Here is a 24,509-nt window from a genome sequence, read left to right as displayed (position 1 = left end):
CCGTCGGCATATGTCCTGGTCGGTGCGCTCTGGATCGGTGACGTGTCACCCGTATCTATGCCGACGGCCACCCGTCACGGCCGTCGGCATAGAATTGACGTCGTTAGCCGGCCGTGATGAGTGTTGTCGGCGGGCCCGCATCTATGCCGACGGCCTATATATGCCGACGGCAGCAGTAGGCGTAGTCTGGGATAAGCCGACGGCTGCTATGTGCCGACGGCTGTTGTCGGCTTAGACGGGGATAGCCCGACGGCCATTGTACGCCGACGGCCAGGACCTAGCTGTCGGCATAGCTCAGGTTAGGCCGACGGTGGCCGTCGGCATACATTTGGCTGTCGGCTTAGAGCCCTGTTCCGGTAGTGCCGGTAGGACCACAGGAAATGAAATAATGCATGTGTGCTTGTATGTCAGAGGTTTGAGGTGGACGACGATGCGTAACATCATCATCTCCCTCTACCAACCGTCTCACCTCGCCGGCCTCATCCCGACCATGGAGTCCTACATCGAGCGCGCGGCGAGGAATCTCGATGAAGGAGACGAGGTCGTCTTCTCAAAGCTGGCTTTGACCCTCTTCACCGACGTCATCGGGCACGCGGCCTTTGGCGCAGACTTTGGCCTGTCCGGAGAGCCGGTGTCGACAGACATTGATGGCAAGGCTGGCGCTGGCGTCAAGAACGGCGGAACGGCCGTGAAGGTGTCGGAGGAGTTCGTGAAAATGCACCTGCACGCGACCACGTCGCTCAAGATGGACCTGTCCGGGTCGCTGTCTATCATAGTGGGCAACCTCGTGCCGTTCCTGCAACAGCCGTTCCGGCAGGTGCTCAAGAGGATACCCGGCACGGCCGACTGGAAGATCGATCATGTGAACCACGAGCTCAGCAGCCAGATGGACGTCATCGTCGCCGACCTGATGGCGGCGAGGGAGCGCGAGCCGGCGTCGAAGCAGCGCAAGGACTTGTTGTCCGTGGTCCTCGGGGCGAGGGAGCGGGGCGGCGCGGCAGTGCAGGAGCTGCTCACTCCGGACTACGTGAGCGCGCTGACTTACGAGCACCTCCTCGTCGGGTCGGCGACAACGTCGTTCACGCTGTCCTCGGTGGTCTACCTCGTCGCCAAGCACCCGGAGGTAGAGGAGAAGCTGCTCACGGAGATAGACGCGTTCGGCCCCCGCGGTCGCGTGCCCACGGCCGATGATCTCAAGACCAGGTTCCCTTACCTCGATCAGGCAAGCACTCATGGCCGTGATCACTGGCATGTTCATTAATTAATGAAGTTGATGAGCTCATTTTATTAAGTTTGATTGATGTGGTGCATCCACCTGTCATGAAATTCAGGTGGTCAAGGAATCAATGAGGTTCTACGTGGTGTCGCCATTGGTGGCCCGAGAAACATTGGAGAGAGTGGAGATTGGTGGCTATGTCCATCCCAAGGTATACATTTTCGATCAAACCAATTTTATTTGATTCAAAGCTTTGCACTCTGAATACAACTCATGCACACAGCCTATGGAATATGGGAATACATACACGTCTTGAACAAATGTATCCTCGAGAGAAAGAAAAATCTAAGCTGGTCCAAATTAAGACCAAACCGCCATTCATGCTGCATACACCTTTTTGGCTGTCTACACAGCAATGGCATATTTACATGCCGCTATGAACAACTCTCTTTGATATGAGCTTCATATAATCCCCCGTCGCGGGTTAGAAGCAACATGAGTGACAGGCAATGCATTATGAGCAATATGCCACTCAAAGAAAAGACGTGTAATTATTGTTTTGTCTTTGTAACAAAAAGAGCTACTTATTACTCACATGATAGATCCACTTAGCATGATTTTCTCTACTAGTTAAAATTACCCTATATATTTAAACTTTAATGTGATTTTTAGTTTCTAGGTTATTTATTATTACTTATTACGTCAGAACGTACAAGAGTCAGGCACATAGAATTAGCTTGAAAATTGCCTAATTATGCTGGAAATCCATAATAACTCTTTGTTTCACCGTGGCAAGTTAACATTTGCTAGGCGTTGAAGTAAGGCATTCCTTGCCGCCAGATTCAAACCAATTAGGTCCCTGCCTGAATGACAACCTTAGGAGGAGACACTAAGGTTTCCCTTGATTGCATCATGTATGATTAGTGTGCATAAAATGAAACAAACTAGGAATTGGTGTCCTAGAGGGGCATTGCCCAACAATATATTTTTCCATAACCTGGTCTGACAGCCATCCTTGATAGCAAAGGTGTCGGACCAAAATAATGGTCTCTTCACCTTCACCAAGCCAACTCAGAAATGAGTATCTCCAAGTCACCAATAAACTCTGACACCTTTCTTTCGGGAGGTGTAGCGGCAACCAAAAGGAAAACGAGTGTATGTATGTATGTATGTATGTATGTATGTATGTATGTATGTATGTATGTATGCATCTTAGAGTTTCAACCTGTCATTCACTCATTTTCCTTTTTCCCTGTATATAGTTTTTTTTACAATACTCAATTTATATGTTACTTAATTGTTGACATGTAGAATGTGATCGAATTCTTAGATACTAACAGAACCAAAAGTTTCAACCTCTTTCTATGAATGTAGGGCACATGGGTGTGGTTGGCACCTGGTGTACTTGCAAAGGACCCCATTAACTTTCCGGAGCCAGAGCAATTCAGGCCAGAGCGGTTTGACCCTGCTGGCAATGAGGAGAAGTGTCGGCATCCTTACGCCTTCATCCCCTTCGGCATTGGTCCAAGGGCCTGCATCGGGGAGAAGTTTGCGATCCAAGAGATCAAGCTCGCCATCATTCATTTGTATAGCCACTACGTGTTTCGTCACTCAAAAGCCATGGAGTCACCGCTAGAGTTTCAGTATGGGATCGTGCTCAACTTCAAACATGGGGTCAAGCTTCAGGTCATCCACAGGGACAAGGATTAAATATGGTTTGGTGATGAATCTCTACTTCTTCATGATAGGTAATGGTCCAATGTATATGAATCTGTGCAAAATCAATATGTATAATTACTGCGTAGTTGACCTGAGATGCGTCCTTATGTGTAAAACTTATTGGAATATCAACATTGAGAATGTGACGACGAAACTCAAAGTATGGTGAAATGTACTGTGACTTTGTGACGCCTTTTTTCTAGTGGGGTCTACCCGGGCCCTGATTAAATATTTCGCAGGAATAATAAAGTTACTTAAAAGGCTATCGCCATATTAGCATGCAAATCAAACGTTTTGAATAGATTTATTTGGAAGCTAAACAATATTACCCTTTTGATAGAAAAAGGTAACTTCTAACCTCCACCTTTAACCTCCATTAAAATTTGCTAATTTGTAAACTTTTCCTAAACCCTAAATCAATAGTTCCACTAATCTATATAGAAGTGGAAACCTTCTTGTACCGAACCAAGTGATGTTAGTGAATTTTGCATCCTCAAGCTGGACGGTGAGACCATGGGAGGGAGTAGGAGAACATAACTCGTGGTGCACGCGGGTCACGGGCAGGAGATTCTACCATTCTGGCTACACATTTAACCGCGTAGAGTCGCCGTCGACATGGATCACCGCCTTTCCTCTGTCCAGTCAGCAACGTACAAAGCCATTTGGAGTTGTAGCATCGGATTCGGCTTGTGTTCACGTCGACTCATTCTTTCACACCGGATTCAGATTACACTTTGGATACAATAGGCATACAAATCCAAAAGGGAATTCAAGGATGAAGAGCAAGGGTGGAGGGGAATGTAGCCATGCTTCAGTTGATCATCGATACCTAGCCGCATGCCTCTCCTCCCTTTACATAGCACTCGGCCTGCTACGCCGGGCGCAGTCGGGTTCAGCTCAACTGGTCTGGCTCAAGCTATTAGCAGATATATGAATTTTGTGGACACGTTCTCAGACAGTGTGTGCGACCAAGTGCAACGACATGTTCCGTGCATTTTGCATATGTCTGTGAGCGGTGGCTCTGTGGCAGGCGATGGCAGAACACTGTAGGCTACCGGATGTGACCAAGAGGCCACCTACCAGAACGGATTGGCTCCTACACATCCTTGGCAAGCTCATGGAGATCAACAGTCCGCGTCAATGTGGAAGAAACGGTGATGCGCGTACAACTATTTTGGCGATGTAATGGTGAACAAGTCTGACTCTTCTGAGGCTACCATTCCCTCTATATTACATTGATGATGCAGCCAGCTTTGCACTGGTAGAACTGCAACCCCGGATCCAGGAGCACAAAATGTGGTCCATATACCAAGCACACTATGATGTCGATGCTGCAAAATGTACCCAGGAACCCTGAAAGGGTCATATACGGTAGAGAATGGGCTATTGAGTAGCCTAAATTTGAGCAATTAGCACATAGTCTACATGGAATAATGATAACCAGTCATATATCAGCATGTACATTTGACTTGCTTTTTTCCAACTGTATTATAAGTTTACTGCGTACATCATGGTGATGTCCTCTCCTTGGGACCCTGTGAAGATCATGCATTTCAGTCAAATTCAGATCCGTTTTTCGAGTCCGCGCGAATAGGGGTCCATCCAGTTTATTCTTTTGGGGTTGTGTGTGGGACTTTCCTCTTGATGTGAAAAAATAGGCTCTTAGGGCATATGTTGTCTTTACCGGAAAAAGAAAGTCAACGGACTTCATGGACGAGGAGGTGGAGGATGAATGGTATGGAGGCTTACTTGGGTCGTGTTGTAAATGCTCTGGCTAAACCTATTGATGGGAAAGGCGAAATTATAGCTTCCGAATCTCGCTTAATTGAATCTGCTCCAAGTATAATTGAATTTCTTATCATTCAATGAGCATCTTGTATTTCATAAAAATTGGGGGTTATATAATCCTTACGTAAGGGAAGGGGAGAAGGCAAGTCGCGTATGGATTGATCCCTAATTCAGTTCTTTTTTTCGTGGTTTTCTTTCCATCTCACAACTTCCATTTCTTGAGCCGACCTTGCCGGGATTCACTAAGACAGAAATAAAGCATCGGGTCGAACTCTTCTTTGGTGTTAAGGTGGTAGCTGTGAATAGGTTTGGAATAAGAAGATGGACCAACCACCCACCAACTTAATTGTGAGACGAGCAGCTAAAGCAGTTACTAGACCCATTATGGAGATCGGAGGAAGAGAGTTCACTTTCGTTCAAAGGTGGCCCGTGAGCTCACTCTGTTTAGAATGAATCCCGACAAACAACATAAGATGGCTGTCAATACTCCTTTTTTTGCTTACTTTGGAGATCCCGATCGGCCGGAGAAGATGTAAAGACATACAGTCCACCTAAACTACAATTTCAACAGCGAGCGATATAGGTACCGTTGTATTTTATCTAAGCACACTAGTCGAAGGAAGAAGTAGTCAAAGAATAGGTTCCACTAGGCTGTAATAGACAATTTGATCCGGCCTTTTGGTACCATTTCGAAGGTGATTACTTACGCATTTCAGGAAAGCAATGAAGAGAAGGGCATATATATCATTGGCCCTGCCATACGCTCATTTCATTCCTCTATCTCACCCTTTTAGCTGTATACCCTATCTTGTATCCAGTAGTAAGTCTACTCTTCTTTCCCCCTCTCCTCTACCTTTTGTGGCCCATCTATTAGCTTTTTGACCATCTTTGAGTCATAGCGAGGCGGCTCTATCTCTTGCAGCATTGGAACCAAGATCGGGCTTGGCATAGTTACGAGGTTCCCGTTCTATTTAATTAACACTAACTGAAGCTAATCTGGAAGCTTTCTTTTCATGCGACTCTTGGATCGAAAAGAGGGTGCTGGACTGGACCACGGCTGAAACTGCCAGGCACGGACTAAAAGCTTTTATCAGGGATTCTCAGTCAAATGACTACCATACATAGCATAGAGCTGGAAGTTGCACGCCTAATAACTCATAATATAAATGTGCTTATGTCTGCGTCAAGGCCATAGAAGCAACAGTATTGAAGTCGGCTGGTCTCTGAATTAAAATAACAGCTCGAATTTGCCTACTAAGTAAGACCTTCACCTCAATAAATATAGTAGTTAAGGTAGTGAAGAATGTAGGACCCAAATCAGAATCGAAAAGTAATAACAAAAATGGCTAATCCAATAGCAGATTCTGCGGAGCTTTCGGAGAAGGGTAGCCTAGTGTGTAAGCACAACAATGAACCGTGGCAAACCCTCAGACGACCCTTCTAAGATAAGGGGGGAGATCCTCAGTAGTGGTGACCCTTTGACTCTTCCACTAACTTATATATGTACCAAATGCTCATGCGGGAAAGTGAACTCCTGGGTCTGGAACCTGGGGGTTGCTCTGAGAAAAAATCATTTCTTTCTCGTCCACTCTAGAGGCTGTGTCTTAGGAACCTTTTCAATACGGTCCGGATTGCTCGTGGAAATATTCCCCCATGGCACACCCTGAATATGGGGCCAGAAATTGCAGAGGAGCAGGATCCGAAGTGGTGGCTGCTACAAGAATGGAATATTCCAAAGCATTCGCTTCTGAAAGAGCAATTCATTTCTTCGACCCGATGCCTCCTCATTTGCTCCCATCCTCATATTAATAAAATAATTAGGGAAATGCGAGGGAAAAGAATGCCAAAAGCATTTAGAGATTAATTTGACTAGGATTCGTTCTGGCTCAGATGGACTTGACTATCCTGCCTGACTTGGCCAAAAAAGATACCTAGCAAGACATCAGCTACACCATTTGAGCCTGTCCACTTGCTAGTCAGGAAAAATAACCGCTCCGTTCCGTCGTTCTGTCAATCGGTAAGGTTTTTGGTGACAAGACCTGGAGATATCAGAAGTGAGAATGCTGACACGAGTAACGAGAAATCCTGTGAAAAACACGATCGCCTGCTGCTTAATAATAAATTCTAACTATTGTTCAAAACTCAAAGTACTACAGATTCAATAGAATGAAATGGTTAACTAATAATGAGAGAGTGAAAAAGCGGAGTAATAAACAAGGAGCTACTCATATGGAGTCATATTCTTCTTAAGCCTCCTTTCCCAGATCCAAGTTCCGGATCCCAGGGAGAGATCAAGACAATGCAGCAGGGTTGGCAAGCATACTTGTATCACTAAGCAAATCCAAAGCATACTTCCCCTCTAAAGAGTGAAGAAAAAGATTGGCATTTCAGCCTTTCTTCTCCTTCAGGGCCTTCCGAAAGAGAATCCAGTAGCTTCGTCCTGAATATCAGAATAGGACGAACAAACCGGGGTGATAAAATTCCATTTGAATCTTGAGATCCAAGAAGAAGGATAGCTTCATGAGTCCTATACCCAAAACAAAAAAACACTCTTGTATTCGTAAGGATGCATAGTAGTCTTCAAAGAGCACTCTTTGACCTTGAGAAAAGCCCCTTTCTCATCAATATCTCGACTTCGCGCTCTTTACCATTCTGTATAAATGGACTATTCTATTTGTATAGATATTGGTAGAGGGGCGTATCCAACCCTCTTTTATCTACTAGTTACCCCTCTTTAGTTTAAGAGTACCAACCTGGCGAACTGAAACATCTTAGTATAGCTAGAGGAAAATAAAGCGAAAGCGATTCCCATAGTAGCGGCCTATAGAATTTTGTGGAAAGCCGTATTCGATGAAAGTCGTATGTACAGCTTGGAGGGAGATCTTTCCTATGTTTCGAGATCGAGATGTTAGAAGGTGCTAAACCAATAGGTGCCGGAGCTGCTACAATTGCTTTAGCCGGAGCTGCCCTACAAAGAATCGTACTAATGACGTATACAATGCTTGAATTATCGATGTAGATGCTACATAGTGGGTTCTCATCCTTCAGAGACTACGAGTGTAATAGGAGCGATTTTGTTCACAGCTCATTCCTAGCTAAGACGTAACGGCGGGTAGGCAAACAACTTGATTCAGGTCAATACAATACTCTTCTTCGAACTTGCAAGCTTGGGACACAAGCGTAAACTGAAAAAGAAGTAAGACCATCTTGTTAGCGAGTAGTTTCCTTTAGACAATTTCTGCGAGCATACTAGCTTTTCACGAACGCGGAGGAGAAAGAAAACCAACAACCAATAGGGTGAGGCAACTAACCCCCAGTATTCCCGCATGTAGCTTTGAAAAGGGTGAGGTGTTGTTCAGGGTTCCCTTTCTCCCTACCCAAATACCAAGGGAGGTTTATGAGTCGTATCCTCCTTACGAGATAGCGGAAGTAGCATTAGTGGGAAAAGTAAGCTCCTTTTCAAGCCTTCCGAATTCGGAATTCAAGATTTACTGGGGGAGGTAAGTGATTCATTTGAAGAGAAGGATTGGGTGGCTTTTTGTTCTCTGCTTGTGGTGGGTGAGGGAGTCCTGGATTAGGGGGTGTTCGGATAGCCGAACTATACCTTCAAGCCGGACTCCTGGACTATGAAGATACAAGATTGAAGACTCCGTCCCGTGTCCGGAAGGGACTTTCCTTGGCGTGGAAGGCAAGCTTGGCGATACGGATGTTCAGATCTCCGACCATTGTAACCGACTCTATGTAACCCTAACCCTATCCAGTGTCTATATAAACCGGAGGGTTTTAGTCCGTAGGACGACATACACATCAACAATCATTCCATAGTCTAGCTTCTAGGGTTTAGCCTCTCTGATCTCGTGGTAGATCAAGTCTTGTACTACCCATATTATCAATATTAATCAAGCAGGACGTAGGGTTTTACCTCCATCGAGAGGGCCCAAACCTGGGTAAAACTTCGTGTCCCCTGCCTCCTGTTACCATCCGGCCTAGACGCACAGTTTGGGACCCCCTACCCGAGATCCGCCGGTTTTGACACCGACATTGGTGCTTTCATTGAGAGTTCCTCTCTGCCGTCGCCGTCACGCCCGATGGCTCCTACGATCATCAATGGTGATGCAGTCCAGGGTGAGACCTTCCTCCCCGGACAGATCTTCGTCTTTGGTGGCTTTGCACTGCGGGCCGATTCACTTGGCCATCTAGAGCAGATCGAAAGCTACGCCCCTGGCTGTTAGGTCAGATTCGGAAGTTTAAACTACACGACCGACATCCGCGGGGATTTGATCTTTGACGGATTCGAACCACTGCCGAGCGCGCCGCACTGTCACGATGAGCATGATCTAGCTCTGCCGCCGAACAGTGCCCTGGAGGTCGCACCCGCATCGGCTCCGACCCTTAGTTCGGAGCCAACCGCATCGATCGAGGATGGGCGGTTGGACGCCACCTCGGGGGCTGTGATCCCAACGGCAGTTGAGCCGAACACCAGCCCCGTACTCTGCGAGGCTCGTGACTCCAAGGAGCCGGACTCCTCTCCGGACTCCGAACCCTCCGCGCCCCTACCAGTCGAATCCGATTGGGCGCCGATCATGGAGTTCACTGCCGCAGACATCTTTCAGCACTCGCCTTTCGGCGATATCCTGAAGTCACTGAAGTCTCTCTCTTTATCAGGAGGGCCCTGGCCGGACTACGGTCAGCAAGGTTGGGGTACGGACGATGAAGAAATTCAAAACCCACCCACCACCCACTTTGTAGCCACTGTCGACAACTTAATAGACATGCTCGACTTCGACTCCGAAGACATCGACGGTATGGACACCGATGAAGGAGATGATGAAGAACCAGCGCCTACTAGGCCCTAGAAAGCCACCTCATCATATGACATATACATGGTGGACACCCCAAAAGAGGGAGAGGGCGATGGAACAGCGGAGGATGACCCCTCCAAGAAACAGCAAAAGCGCCGGCGTCAGCGGCGCCGCTCAAAACCCCGCCAACACAAAAACGGCGATTCCAGCACGGGAGATAATAATACCCCGGAAAGCGCCGAAGAACATCCCCCCAGGCAAGATTTAGCACAGGAGGATGGAGAAACCAGCCCTCATGAGAGAGCGGCCGACAGAGAGGTCGAGGACGATGATTATATGTCTCCCTCCGAAGACGAGGCAAGCCTCGATGACGACGAATTCGCCGTGCCGGAGGATCCCGTCAAACAAGAGCGTTTTCAACGCGGGCTTATGACTACGGCAGGAAGCCTCAAGAAAAAACAGCAACAGCTTAAAGCTGATCAAGATCGGCTAGTCGATAGATGGACTGAAGTCCTTGCGGCCGAAGAGCATAAACCCGAACACCCCTCCAAGTGCTACCCGAAGCGCAGGTTGCTACCCCGATTATAGGAGGAAGCACTCGACGCGGCCGACAGGCCACCTCGTGGCCGCGTCAGAGAGGCCTCATGGCCCTCCACCCAAGCCGCACCCCGTACCAAGGCACGGGAATATGTGCCGGACTTACGAGACATGTTGGAGGACAAGGCAATGCAAAAAAATCGATCTACGGATCACGTAGACGCCCCACGGCTCGAGACGATAACCGTCACGCCAGCCTCAAATTCGGCAGGGCTGAACACAGTAGACAAAGCTCATTGGAGCTACGTCATGGTATCGCCCAGTACAGAGGCACCGCACAGACGAAATAATGGATCATCAAATCCCCGAGGATTTCAAACCCGTAAACATCGAATCATATGATGGCTCAACAGATCCCGCGGTATGGATCGAGGATTATCTCCTTCATATCCACATGGCCCGCAGCGATGATTTCCACGCCATCAAATACCTCCCACTCAAGCTTAAAGGACCAGCCCGGCAGTGGCTTAACAGCCTGCCAACAGGGTCAATCAGCTGTTGGGAGGACCTGAAAGCCGCATTCCTCGACAATTTCCAGGGCACTTACGTGCGACCCCCAGACACTGACGACCTAAGACACGTAATTCAGCAGCCAGACGAATCGGCCAGGAAATTCTGGACACGGTTCCTAACAAAGAAAAATCAAATACTCGACTGTCCGGACGCAGAGGCCTTAGCAGCCTTCAAACATAATATCCGTGATGAGTGGCTTGCCCGGCACCTAGGACAGGAGAAGCCGAAATCTATGGCAGCACTCACGGCACTCATGACCCGCTTTTGCGCGGGAGAAGACAGCTGGCTTGCTCGTAGCAACTATATGACCAAGAACCTTGGTCGTTCGGACACCAGGGACACTAGTGGCAGGTTGCGTCGCAACCAGCAGAAGCGCCGCATCAATGGCGACAATGCTAAGGATACAACAGTTAATGCCGGATTCAGAGGCTCTAAATCCGGTCAGCGGAAAAAGTCATTCAAAAGGAATCCTAGGGGCCCGTCTAGCTTGGACCGAATACTCGACCGCTTGTGCCAAATACATGGCACCCCCGAAAAGCCGACCAATCACACCAACAGGGACTGTTGGGTGTTCAAGCAGGCAGGCAGATTAAGTGCCGACAATGAAGACAAGGGGCTGCATAGCGATGACGACGAGGAGCCCCGGCCGCCGAACAACAATGGACAGAAGGGTTTTCCCCCACAAGTGCGGACGGTGAACATGATATACGCCACCCACGTCCCCAAAAGGGAGCGGAAGCACGCGTTAAGGGACGTATACGCGGTAGAGCCAGTCGCCCCAAAGTTCAACCCATGGTCCTCCTGCCCGATCACCTTTGATCGAAGAGACCATCCCACTAGCATCCGTCATGGCGGATTCGCCGCATTGGTTCTCGACCCAATCATTGACGTATTTCATCTCACTAGAGTCCTTATGGACGGCGGCAGTAGCCTGAACCTGCTTTACCAGGATACAGTGCGGAAAATGGGCATAGATCCCTCGAGGATTAAGCCCACCAAAATGACCGGTGTAGAGGCCAGCTGCACAGGCTTGGTCACACTTGAAGTGGTCTTCGGATCTCCGGATAATTTCCGAAGCGAGGAGTTAATCTTCGACATAGTCCCGTTCCGTAGTGGTTATCACGCACTGCTCGGGCGAACCGCATTCTCCAAGTTCAATGCGGTCCCGCACTACGCATACCTTAAGCTCAAGATGCCAGGCCCTCGAGGAGTAATTACGGTCAATGGAAACACCGAACGCTCCCTCCGAACGGAGGAGCACACGGCGGCCCTTGCAGCGGAAGTACAAAGCAGCCTCTCCAGGCAGTTCTCTAGTACGGCCATTAAACGTCCGCTATCTTCTTCACCTCATCCAACTCCTGGAGGGTCTTCTGGGATTCGGCCTTGGCAGACTTGGCACTTTCAGTAGCCTCCGCGAGCTCGGACGCTCGCGTCCTTGAGTCACGCTCCAAACTCTCATGTTTTTCCATGAGAGCCTGGAGCTCTTGCCGCACCTTGCCAACCTCGGCCTCATACCTCTCTTGCTCAGTGCGCTCCGCGGCCGACCTCTTCTCGGCCTCGAGCAGCGCTTGCTTCAGGGTCGCCACCTCCGACGTGGCCCCTACAATAGCCACGATACTCCTGTCATTTTTCGCAATTGCACCTTTTTATATACATATTCAAACAGGGTATTTCTTACCTTCCTTCTCCTTGAGCTGCTTCTTGGCACGCCAGAGCTCTTGCTCAGACTTCTCGAGGCTCTGCTTCAGCACGTCCACTTCCGCAGTCAGCGCGGCGGACGCTAGCAGAGAAGCCTGCATACGCATATGGACTCCTTTTGTTAGACTCCTGTGAATGCTTTGATCCTCTATTCGTCTTTTCTTCCCGAACGCCCAACAGAGCATCAGGGGCTACTGTCTATGCGGTAACATTATTCAAACATTCTTTACTTACCTCAAAGCCTGTTAAAAGGCTTGTACAAGCTTCAGTCAGTCCGCTTTTGGCAGACTGAACCTTCTGGATCACCGCACTCATAAATGTGCGGTGCCCCTCGTCGATGGAGGCACCTTGGAGCGCCTCCAACATATTGTCCGGCGCCTCCGGTTGGACGGAGGTCACCGGCACGGTAGGCTTGCTCCTCTTGGAAGGAGGTCGCCTGCCGGACTCTGGAACCCTTGAAGATTCTGGAGCTGTGCCCGGCCTTAAGCCGGACTTGGAGCCCTGGGGTGTTTCCTCCCCTTTACTCCTGGAGTCCGGGAGGTCGCCCTGCGGCGCCTCCAGGACCACCTCCTCCCTGTTTGGAACCTGTTGGGACAACATTTCGGTGTCGCCCGTAGGTGTTGGAAATATGCCCTACAGGCAATAATAAATTGGTTATTATTATATTTCCTTGTTCATGATAATCGTTTATTATCCATGCTATAATTGTATTGATGGGAAACTCAGATACATATGTGGATACATAGACAACACCGTCGGCATAGCTCAGGGCGCCACGTGGCACCTATGCCGACGGCTTAGCCGTAGGCATACTTTTTTTTATTAGCCACGTCACCGATCCGCGTATAAGCTTCCCTATGGCCGCAGCTATGCCGACGGCTTTGCCGTCGGCATATTTTTATTTTTACTTTTCTTATTTTGTATAAATTTTGTAATGTTTTCTTATTTTTTATAAATTTTTTAATGTTTTCTTATACATATTTTTTACATGCAGAACATTATTTAAAATGTACCATACATTTTCTTTAATGATTTGAAACATTATTTTTAATGACATGATCTTTTTTATATTGTACAACAATTTTCTAAAATATCACGTATATTTTTTTCTATGGTCTCGTGAAAGGTGATACGTAGGAAAGCAACTGACTGAGGGGTACCGTTACCGAGTGCCTGATCCGGTAACTATGCGAGTGCCTGATCCGTCTGCTACCGTGTCATCGCCGTCCGTGAGGGGGGCACGCCCCGGAGACACGTGCCGCCTCTTCGGACATGCCACCACACCACCCCGCATGTATGAGGGCCCGGTGCGATGCTCCGGTGGCATTGCTACCCCCCCAGGGCCCCCCGACCCGCCAAACCCTGTAGCGTTTGACCACGGGATCTAGCCCTTTGACTTTGCACGGACGGGATTTGACCAGTGGACCTCTCCACCCGGTTGTGTTAGGTCAGCCCATAGGAACACTTTGGAGCAACATCCGGGCCAGACCCACAGCAAGATCCCCTCCGTGTAGACCCGACGCGTCCGTTTCCCCCCTCCAGGTGCCGGCGGTGGCGCCGTCCGTGAGGGGGCCCAAACCCCGGAGACGCGTGCCGCCTCTTCGGACATGCCACCACACGACCCCGCATGTATGAGGGCCCGGTGCGACGCTCCGGTGGCATTGATACCCCCAGGGCCCCCGTCCTGCCTAGCCCTGTAGAGTTTGACCACGGGATCTAGCCCATTGACTTTGCACGGACGGGCATTGACCAGCGGACCTCCCCACCCGGTTGTGTCGGGTCGGCCCAGAGGGACACCGGGGAGCAACATCTGGGCCAAACCCACAGCTAAATCCACTCCGTGTAGACCCGATGCGGTAGTTTCCCCCCTCCAGGTGCCGGCGGCGGCGCCGTCCGTGAGGGGGGCCACGCACCGGAGACGCGTGCGGCCTCTTCGGACATGCCACAACACCACCCCGCATGTATGAGGGCCCGGTACGACGCTCCGGTGGCATTGCTACCCCCAGGGCCCCCGTCCCGCCTAACCCTGGAGCGGTTGACCACGAGATCTAGCCCTTTAACTTTGCACGGATGGGCTTTGACCAGTGGACCTCGCCACCCGGTTGTGTCGGGTCGGCCCAGAGGGACACCGGGGAGCAACATCTGGGCCAAACCCACAGCTAAATCCACTCCGTGTAGACCCGATGCGGTAGTTTCCCCCTCCAGGTGCCGGCGGCGGCGCCGTCCGTGAGGGGGGCCACGCACCGGAGACGCGTGCGGCATCTTCGGACATGCCACAACACCACCCCGCATGTATGAGGCCCCGGTACGACGCTCCGGTGGCATTGCTACCCCCCAGGGCCCCCGTCCCGCCTAACCCTGGAGCGGTTGACCACGCGATCTAGCCCTTTGACTTTGCACGGATGGGCTTTGACCAGTGGACCTCTCGACCCGATTGTGTCGGGTCAGCCCAGAGGGACACCGGGGAGCAACATATGGGCCAAACCCACAGCTAAGTCCACTCCGTGTAGACCCGATGCGGTAGTTTCCCCCCTCTAGGTGCCGGCGGCGGCGCCATCCGTGAGGGGGGCCACGCACCGGAGACGCGTGCGGCCTCTTTGGACATGCCACAACACCACCCCGCATGTATGAGGGCCCGGTACGACGCTCCGGTGGCATTGCTACCCCCCAGGGCCCCCGTCCCGCCTAACCCTGGAGCGGTTGACCACGGGATCTAGCCCTTTGACTTTGCACGGATGGGCTTTGACCAGTGGACCTCCCTACCCGGTTGTGTCTGGTCGGCCCAGAGGGACACCGGGGAGGAACATCTGGGCCAAACCCATAGCTAAATCCACTCCGTGTAGACCCGATGCGGTAGTTTCCCCCCTCCAGGTGCCGGTGGCGGCGCCGTCCTTGAGGGGGGCCACGCACCGGAGACGCGTGCGGCCTCTTCGGACATGCCACAACACCACCCCGCATGTATGAGGGCCCGGTACGACGCTCCGGTGGCATTGCTACCCCTCAGGGCCCCCGTCCCGCCTAACCCTGGAGCGGTTGACCACGGGATCTAGCCCTTTGACTTTGCACGGATGGGCTTTGACCAGTGGACCTCTCCACCCGGTTGTGTCGGGTCGGCCTAGAGGGACACCGGGGAGCAACATCTGGGCCAAACCCACAGCTAAATCCACTCCGTGTAGACCCGATGCGGTAGTTTCCCCCATCCAGGTGCCGGCGGCGGCGCCGTCCGTGAGGGGGGCCACGCACCGGAGACGCGTGCGGCCTCTTCGGACATGCCACAACACCACCCCGCATGTATGAGGGCCCGCTACGACGCTCCGGTGGCATTGCTACCCCCCCAGGGCCCCCGTCCCGCCTAACCCTGCAGCGGTTGACCACGGGATCTAGCCCTTTGACTTTGCACGGATGGGCTTTGACCAGTGGACCTCGCCACCCGGTTGTGTCAGGTCAGCCCAGAGGGACACCGGGGAGCAACATCTGGGCCAAACCCACAGCTAAATCCACTCCGTGTAGACCCGATGCGGTAGTTTCCCCCCTCCAGGTGCCGGCGGCGGCGCCGTCCGTGAGGGGGGCCACGCACCGGAGACGCGTGCGGCCTCTTCGGACATGCCACAACACCACCCCGCATGTATGATGGCCCGGTACGACGCTCCGGTGGCATTGCTACCCCTCAGGGCCGCCGTCCCGCCTAACCCTGGAGCGGTTGACCACGGGATCTAGCCCTTTGACTTTGCACGGATGGGCTTTGACCAGTGGACCTCTCCACCCGGTTGTGTCGGGTCGGCCTAGAGGGACACCGGGGAGCAACATCTGGGCCAAACCCACAGCTAAATCCACTCCGTGTAGACCCGATGCGGTAGTTTCCCCCCTCCAGGTGCCGGCGGCGCCGCCGTCCGTGAGGGGGGCCACGCACCGGAGACGCGTGCGGCCTCTTCGGACATGCCACAACACCACCCCGCATGTATGAGGGCCCGGTACGACGCTCCGGTGGCATTGCTACCCCCCCCAGGGCCCCCGTCCCGCCTAACCCTGGAGCGGTTGACCACGGGATCTAGCCCTTTGACTTTGCACAGATGGGTTTTGACCAGTGGACCTCTCCACCCGGTTGTGTCGGGTCAGCCCAGAGGGACACCGGGGAGCAACATCTGGGCCAAACCCACAGCTAAATCCACTCCGTGCAGACCCGATGCGGTAGTTTCCCCCCTCCAGGTGCCGGCGGCGGCGCCGTCCGTGAGGGGGGCCACGCACCGGAGACGCGTGCGGCCTCTTCGGACATGCCACAACACCACCCCGCATGTATGAGGGCCCGGTACGACGCTCCGGTGGCATTGTTACATCTCAGGGCCGCCGTCCCGCCTAACCCTGGAGCGGTTGACCACGGGATCTAGCCCTTTGACTTTGCACGGATGGGCTTTGACCAGTGGACCTCTCCACCCGGTTGTGTCGGGTCGGCCCAGAGGGACACCGGGGAGCAACATCTGGGCCAAACCCACAGCTAAATACACTCCGTGTAGACCCGATGCGGTAGTTTCCCCCCTCCAGGTGCCGGCGGCGGCGCCGTCCGTGAGGGGGGCCACGCACCGGAGACGCGTGCGGCCTCTTCGGACATGCCACAACACCACCCAGCATGTATGAGGGCCCGGTACGACGCTCCGGTGGCATTGCTACCCCACCAGGGCCCCCGTCCCGCTTAACCCTGGAGCGGTTGACCACGGGATCTAGCCCTTTGACTTTGCACGGATGGGCTTTGACCAGTGGACCTCTCCACCCGGTTGTGTCGGGTCAGCCCAGAGGGACACCGGGGAGCAACATCTGGGCCAAACCCACAGCTAAATCCACTCCGTGTAGACCCGATGCGGTAGTTTCCCCCCTCCAGGTGCCGGCGGCGGCGCCGTCCGTGAGGGGGGCCACGCACCGGAGACGCGTGCGGCCTCTTCGGACATGGCACAACACCACCCCGCATGTATGAGGGCCCGGTACGACGCTCCGGTGGCATTGCTACCCCCAGGGCCCCCGTCCCGCCTAACCCTGGAGCGGTTGACCACGGGATCTAGCCCTTTGACTTTGCATGGATGGGCTTTGACCAGTGGACCTCTCCACCCGGTTGTGTCGGGTCGGCCCAGAGGGACACCGGGGAGCAACATCTGGGCCAAACCCACAGCTAAATCCACTCCGTGTAGACCCGATGCGGTAGTTTCCCCCCTCCAGGTGCCGGCGGCGGCGCCGTCCGTGAGGGGGGCCACGCACGGGAGACGCGTGCGGCCTCTTCGGACATGCCACAACACCACCCCGCATGCATGAGGCGCGGTACGACGCTCCGATGGCATTGCTACCCCCCAGGGCCCCCGTCCCGCCTAACCCTGGAGTGGTTGACCACGAGATCTAGCCCTTTGACTTCCCATTGACGGGCTTTGACCAGTGGACCTCTCCGCCCGGTTGTGTCAGGTCGGCCCAAAGGGACACCGGGGAGCAACATCCAGTCCAGACCCACAGCAAGATCCTCTCCGTGTAGACCCGACGCGTCCGTTTCCCCCTCCAGGTGCCAGCGTCGGCGCCGTCCGTGACGGGGGCCACACCCCGGAGACGCGTGCTGCCTCTTCGGACATGCCACAACACCACCCCGCATGTATGAGGGCCCGGTACGACGCTCCGGTGGCATTGCTACCCCCAGGGCCCCCGTCCCGCCTAACCCTGGAGCGGTTGACCACGGGATCTAGCCCTTTGACTTTGCATGGATGGGCTTTGACCAGTGGACCTCTCCTCCCGGTTGTGTCGGGTCGGCCCAGAGGGACACCGGGGAGCAACATCTGGGCCAAACCCACAGCTAAATCCACTCCGTGTAGACCCGATGCGGTAGTTTCCCCCCTCCAGGTGCCGGCGGCGGCGCCGTCCGTGAGGGGGGCCACGCACCGGAGACGCGTGCGGCCTCTTCGGACATGCCACAACACCACCCCGCATGCATGAGGCGCGGTACAACGCTCCGATGGCATTGCTACCCCCCAGGGCCCCCGTCCCGCCTAACCCTGGAGTGGTTGACCACGAGATCTAGCCCTTTGACTTCCCACTGACGGGCTTTGACCAGTGGACCTCTCCACCCGGTTGTGTCAGGTCAGCCCAAAGGGACACCGGGGAGCAACATCCAGTCCAGACCCACAGCAAGATCCTCTCCGTGTAGATCCGACGCGTCCGTTTCCCCCTCCAGGTGCCAGCGTCGGCGCCGTCCGTGACGGGGGCCACACCCCGGAGACGCGTGCTGCCTCTTCGGACATGCCACAACACCACCCCGCATGTATGAGGGCCCGGTACGACGCTCCGGTGGCATTGCTACCCCCCAGGGCCCCCGTCCCGGCTAACCCTGTAGCGTTTGACCACGGGATCTAGCCCTTTGACTTTGCACGGACGGGCTTTGACCAGTAGACCTCTCCACCCGGTTGTGTCAGGTCTGCCCACAAGGACACCCGGGCCAAACCCACAGATACATCCACTCCATGTAGACCCGACGCGTCCGTTCCCCCCGTCCAGGTGCTGGCGGCGGCGCCGTCCGTGACGGGGCCACACCCCGGAGATGCGTGCCGCCTCTTCGGACATGGCATAACAACATCTGATTGTGGTAGGTCATCCGATATATATGAACACTTGGAGCAAAGTTCCCTTTGTATAGACCCGATGCGGTTGTTCCCCATTCCAGTTGCCGGCTGGCGGCGGCACCGTTCGTGAAGGGGGTCACACCGCTCTATACAGAACCGAAAAATAATGTATGTATGCTTATTAACACATACTGTATGTAAGTTAGTTAAATAATAATAATAAAGAAAACAGTGAAGAAAAAGAAAAAAAACTATATGTATGCTTATTAACACATACTATATGCTTATTAACACATACTATATGTATGCTTAATAATAATAATAATAATACTATATGGGAAAAAGAAAAATAGAAAAAAAACTATGCCGACGGCAAAGCCGTCGGCATAGCTGCGGCCAGGGCAGATTGACAGCGCCGCGGATCGATGACGTGTCAGCTATGCCGACGGGTGCCGTCGGCATATGTCCTGGTCGGTGCGCTCTGGATCGGTGACGTGTCACCCGTATCTATGCCGACGGCCACCCGTCACGGCCGTCGGCATAGATTTGACGTTGTTAGTCGGCCGTGATGAGTGTTGTCGGCGGGCCCGCATCTATGCCGACGGCCTATATATGCCGACGGCAGCTGTAGGCGTAGTCTGGGATAAGCCGACGGCTGCTATGTGCCGACGGCTGCTGTCGGCGTAGACGGGGATAGCCCGACGGCCATTGTACGCCGACGGCCAGGACCTAGCTGTCGGCATAGCTCGGGTTAGGCCGACGGTGGCCGTCGGCATACATTTGGCTGTCGGCTTAGAGCCCTGTTCCGGTAGTGCCGGTAGAACCACAGGAAATGAAATAATGCATGTGTGCTTGTATGTCAGAGGTTTGAGGTGGACGACGATGCGTAACGTCATCATCTCCCTCTACCAACCGTCTCACCTCGCCGGCCTCATCCCGACCATGGAGTCCTACATCGAGCGCGCGGCGAGGAATCTCGATGAAGGAGACGAGGTCGTCTTCTCAAAGCTGGCTTTGACCCTCTTCACCGACGTCATCGGGCACGCGGCCTTCGGCGCAAACTTTGGCCTGTCCGGAGAGCCGGTGTCGACAGACATTGATGGCAAGGCTGGCGCTGGCATCAAGAACGGCGGAACGGCCGTGAAGGTGTCGGAGGAGTTCGTGAAAATGCACCTGCACGCGACCACGTCGCTCAAGATGGACCTGTCCGGGTCGCTGTCTATCATAGTGGGCAACCTCGTGCCGTTCCTGCAACAGCCGTTCCGGCAGGTGCTCAAGAGGATACCCGGCACGGCCGACTGGAAGATCGATCATGTGAACCACGAGCTCAGCAGCCAGATGGACGTCATCGTCGCCGACCTGATGGCGGCGAGGGAGCGCGAGCCGGCGTCGAAGCAGCGCAAGGACTTGTTGTCCGTGGTCCTCGGGGCGAGGGAGCGGGGCGGCGCGGCAGTGCAGGAGCTGCTCACTCCGGACTACGTGAGCGTGCTGACTTACGAGCACCTCCTCGTCGGGTCGGCGACAACGTCGTTCACGCTGTCCTCGGTGGTCTACCTCGTCGCCAAGCACCCGGAGGTAGAGGAGAAGCTGCTCACGGAGATAGACGCGTTCGCCCCCGCGGTCGCGTGCCCACGGCCGATGATCTCAAGACCAGGTTCCCTTACCTCGATCAGGCAAGCACTCATGGCCGTGATCACTGGCATGTTCATTAATTAATGAAGTTGATGAGCTCATTTTATTAAGTTTGATTGATGTGGTGCATCCACCTGTCATGAAATTCAGGTGGTCAAGGAATCAATGAGGTTCTACGTGGTGTCGCCATTGGTGGCCCGAGAAACATTGGAGAGAGTGGAGATTGGTGGCTATGTCCATCCCAAGGTATACATTTTCGATCAAACCAATTTTATTTGATTCAAAGCTTTGCACTCTGAATACAACTCATGCACACAGCCTATGGAATATGGGAATACATACACGTCTTGAACAAATGTATCCTCGAGAGAAAGAAAAATCTAAGCTGGTCCAAATTAAGACCAAACCTCCATTCATGCTGCGTACACCTTTTTGGCTGTCTACACAGCAATGGCATATTTACATGCCGCTATGAACAACTCTCTTTGTATGAGCTTCATATAATCCCCCGTCGCGGGTTAGAAGCAACATGAGTGACAGGCAATGCATTATGAGCAATATGCCACTCAAAGAAAAGACGTGTAATTATTGTTTTGTCTTTGTAACAAAAAGAGCTACTTATTACTCACATGATAGATCCACTTAGCATGATTTTCTCTACTAGTTAAAATTACCCTATATATTTAAACTTTAATGTGATTTTTAGTTTCTAGGTTATTTATTATTACTTATTACGTCAGAACGTACAAGAGTCAGGCACATAGAATTAGCTTGAAAATTGCCTAATTATGCTGGAAATCCATAATAACTCTTTGTTTCACCGTGGCAAGTTAACATTTGCTAGGCGTTGAAGTAAGGCATTCCTTGCCGCCAGATTCAAACCAATTAGGTCCCTGCCTGAATGACAACCTTAGGAGGAGACACTAAGGTTTCCCTTGATTGCATCATGTATGATTAGTGTGCATAAAATGAAACAAACTAGGAATTGGTGTCCTAGAGGGGCATTGCCCAACAATATATTTTTCCATAACCTGGTCTGACAGCCATCCTTGATAGCAAAGGTGTCGGACCAAAATAATGGTCTCTTCACCTTCACCAAGCCAACTCAGAAATGAGTATCTCCAAGTCACCAATAAACTCTGACACCTTTCTTTCGGGAGGTGTAGCGGCAACCAAAAGGAAAACGAGTGTATGTATGTATGTATGTATGTATGTATGTATGTATGTATGTATGTATGTATGTATGCATCTTAGAGTTTCAACCTATCATTCACTCATTTTCCTTTGTCCCTGTATATAGTTTTTTTTACAATACTCAATTTATATGTTACTTAATTGTTGACATGTAGAATGTGATCGAATTCTTAGATACTAACAGAACCAAAAGTTTCAACCTCTTTCTATGAATGTAGGGCACATGGGTGTGGTTGGCACCTGGTGTACTTGCAAAGGACCCCATTAACTTTCCGGAGCCAGAGCAATTCAGGCCAGAGCGGTTTGACCCTGCTGGCAATGAGGAGAAGTGTCGGCATCCTTATGCCTTCATCCCCTTCGGCATTGGTCCAAGGGCCTGCATCGGGGAGAAGTTTGCGATCCAAGAGATCAAGGTCGCCATCATTCATTTGTATAGCCACTACGTTATTCGTCACTCAAAAGCCATGGAGTCACCGCTAGAGTTTCAGTATGGGATCGTGCTCAACTTCAAACATGGGGTCAAGCTTCAGGTCATCCACAGGGACAAGGATTAAATATGGTTTGGTGATGAATCTCTACTTCTTCATGATAGGTAATGGTCCAATGTATATGAATCTGTGCAAAATCAATATGTATAATTACTGCGTAGTTGACCTGAGATGCGTCCTTATGTGTAAAACTTATTGGAATATCAACATTGAGAATGTGACGACGAAACTCAAAGTATGGTGAAATGTACTGTGACTTTGTGACGCCTTTTTTCTAGTGGGGTCTACCCGGGCCCTGATCAAATATTTCACAGGAATAATAAAGTTACTTAAAAGGCTATCGCCATATTAGCATGCAAATCAAACGTTTTGAATAGATTTATTTGGAAGCTAAACAATATTACCCTTTTGATAGAAAAAGGTAACTTCTAACCTCCACCTTTAACCTCCATTAAAATTTGCTAATTTGTAAACTTTTCCTAAACCCTAAATCAATAGTTCCACTAATCTATATAGAAGTGGAAACCTTCTTGTACCGAACCAAGTGATGTTAGTGAATTTTGCATCCTCAAGCTGGACGGTGAGACCATGGGAGGGAGTAGGAGAACATAACTCATGGTGCACGCGGGTCACGGGCAGGAGATTCTACCATTCTGGCTACACATTTAACCGCGTAGAGTCGCCGTCGACATGGATCACCGCCTTTCCTCTGTCCAGTCAGCAACGTACAAAGACATTTGGAGTTGTAGCATCGGATTCGGCTTGTGTTCATGTCGACTCATTCTTTCACACCGGATTCAGATTACACTTTGGATACAATAGGCATACAAATCCAAAAGGGAATTCAAGGATGAAGAGCAAGGGTGGAGGGGAATGTAGCCATGCTTCAGATGATCATCGATACCTAGCCGCATGCCTCTCCTCCCTTTACATAGCACTCGGCCTGCTACGCCGGGCGCAGTCGGGTTCAGCTCAACTGGTCTGGCTCAAGCTATTAGCAGATATATGAATTTTGTGGACACGTTCTCAGACAGTGTGTGCGACCAAGTGCAACGACATGTTCCATGCATTTTGCATATGTCTGTGAGCGGTGGCTCTGTGGCAGGCGATGGCAGAACACTGTAGGCTACCGGATGTGACCAAGAGGCCACCTACCAGAACGGATTGGCTCCTACACATCCTTGGCAAGCTCATGGAGATCAACAGTCCGCGTCAATGTGGAAGAAACGGTGATGCGCGTACAACTATTTTGGCGATGTAATGGTGAACAAGTCTGACTCTTCTGAGGCTACCATTCCCTCTATATTACATTGATGATGCAGCCAGCTTTGCACTGGTAGAACTGCAACCCCGGATCCAGGAGCACAAAATGTGGTCCATATACCAAGCACACTATGATGTCAATGCTGCAAAATGTACCCAGGAACCCTGAAAGGGTCATATACCGTAGAGAATGGGCTATTGAGTAGCCGAAATTTGAGCAATTAGCACATAGTCTACATGGAATAATGATAACCAGTCATATATCAGCATGTACATTTGACTTGCTTTTTTCCAACTGTATTATAAGTTTACTGCGTACATCATGGTGATGTCCTCTCCTTGGGACCCTGTGAAGATCGTGCATTTCAGTCAAATTCAGATCCGTTTTTCGAGTCCGCGCGAATAGGGGTCCATCCAGTTTATTCTTTTGGGGTTGTGTGTGGGACTTTCCTCTTGATGTGAAAAAATAGGCTCTTAGGGCATATGTTGTCTTTACCGGAAAAAGAAAGTCAACGGACTTCATGGACGAGGAGGTGGAGGATGAATGGTATGGAGGCTTACTTGGGTCGTGTTGTAAATGCTCTGGCTAAACCTATTGATGGGAAAGGCGAAATTATAGCTTCCGAATCTCGCTTAATTGAATCTGCTCCAAGTATAATTGAATTTCTTATCATTCAATGAGCATCTTGTATTTCATAAAAATTGGGGGTTATATAATCCTTACGTAAGGGAAGGGGAGAAGGCAAGCCGCGTATGGATTGATCCCTAATTCAGTTCTTTTTTTCGTGGTTTTCTTTCCATCTCACAACTTCCATTTCTTGAACCGACCTGGATTCACTAAGACAGAAATAAAGCATCGGGTCGAACTCTTCTTTGGTGTTAAGGTGGTAGCTGTGAATAGGTTTGGAATAAGAAGATGGACCAACCACCCACCAACTTAATTGTGAGACGAGCAGCTAAAGCAGTTACTAGACCCATTATAGAGATCGGAGGAAGAGAGTTCACTTTCGTTCAA

General features: G+C 51.6%; 1 protein-coding gene and 1 pseudogene across 1 annotated transcript; both read left to right on the top strand.

The window, feature by feature from the left end:
• Positions 1 to 406: 406 nt before the first annotated feature.
• LOC147981487 (cytochrome P450 711A1-like) lies at positions 407 to 2,926 on the top strand. The gene is made up of 3 exons (XM_087517127.1): positions 407 to 1,222; positions 1,332 to 1,427; positions 2,591 to 2,926. Exons 1-3 carry the CDS (start codon positions 431 to 433, stop codon positions 2,924 to 2,926), a joined length of 1,224 nt encoding a protein of 407 aa, XP_087373253.1. The 5' UTR covers positions 407 to 430.
• Positions 2,927 to 19,775: 16,849 nt separating this feature from the next.
• On the top strand, positions 19,776 to 22,297 carry LOC125547176 (cytochrome P450 711A1-like; annotated as a pseudogene).
• Positions 22,298 to 24,509: the final 2,212 nt, after the last annotated feature.

The sequence above is a fragment of the Triticum urartu genome, chromosome 3A, assembly GCF_056163025.1.
Source record: "Triticum urartu cultivar PI428250 chromosome 3A, HENAU_Tu73, whole genome shotgun sequence".
Classification (NCBI taxonomy): domain Eukaryota; kingdom Viridiplantae; phylum Streptophyta; class Magnoliopsida; order Poales; family Poaceae; genus Triticum; species Triticum urartu.
The sequence above is the reverse complement of the archived record's forward strand: the minus strand, read 5'-3'. Positions and strand labels throughout refer to the sequence as shown.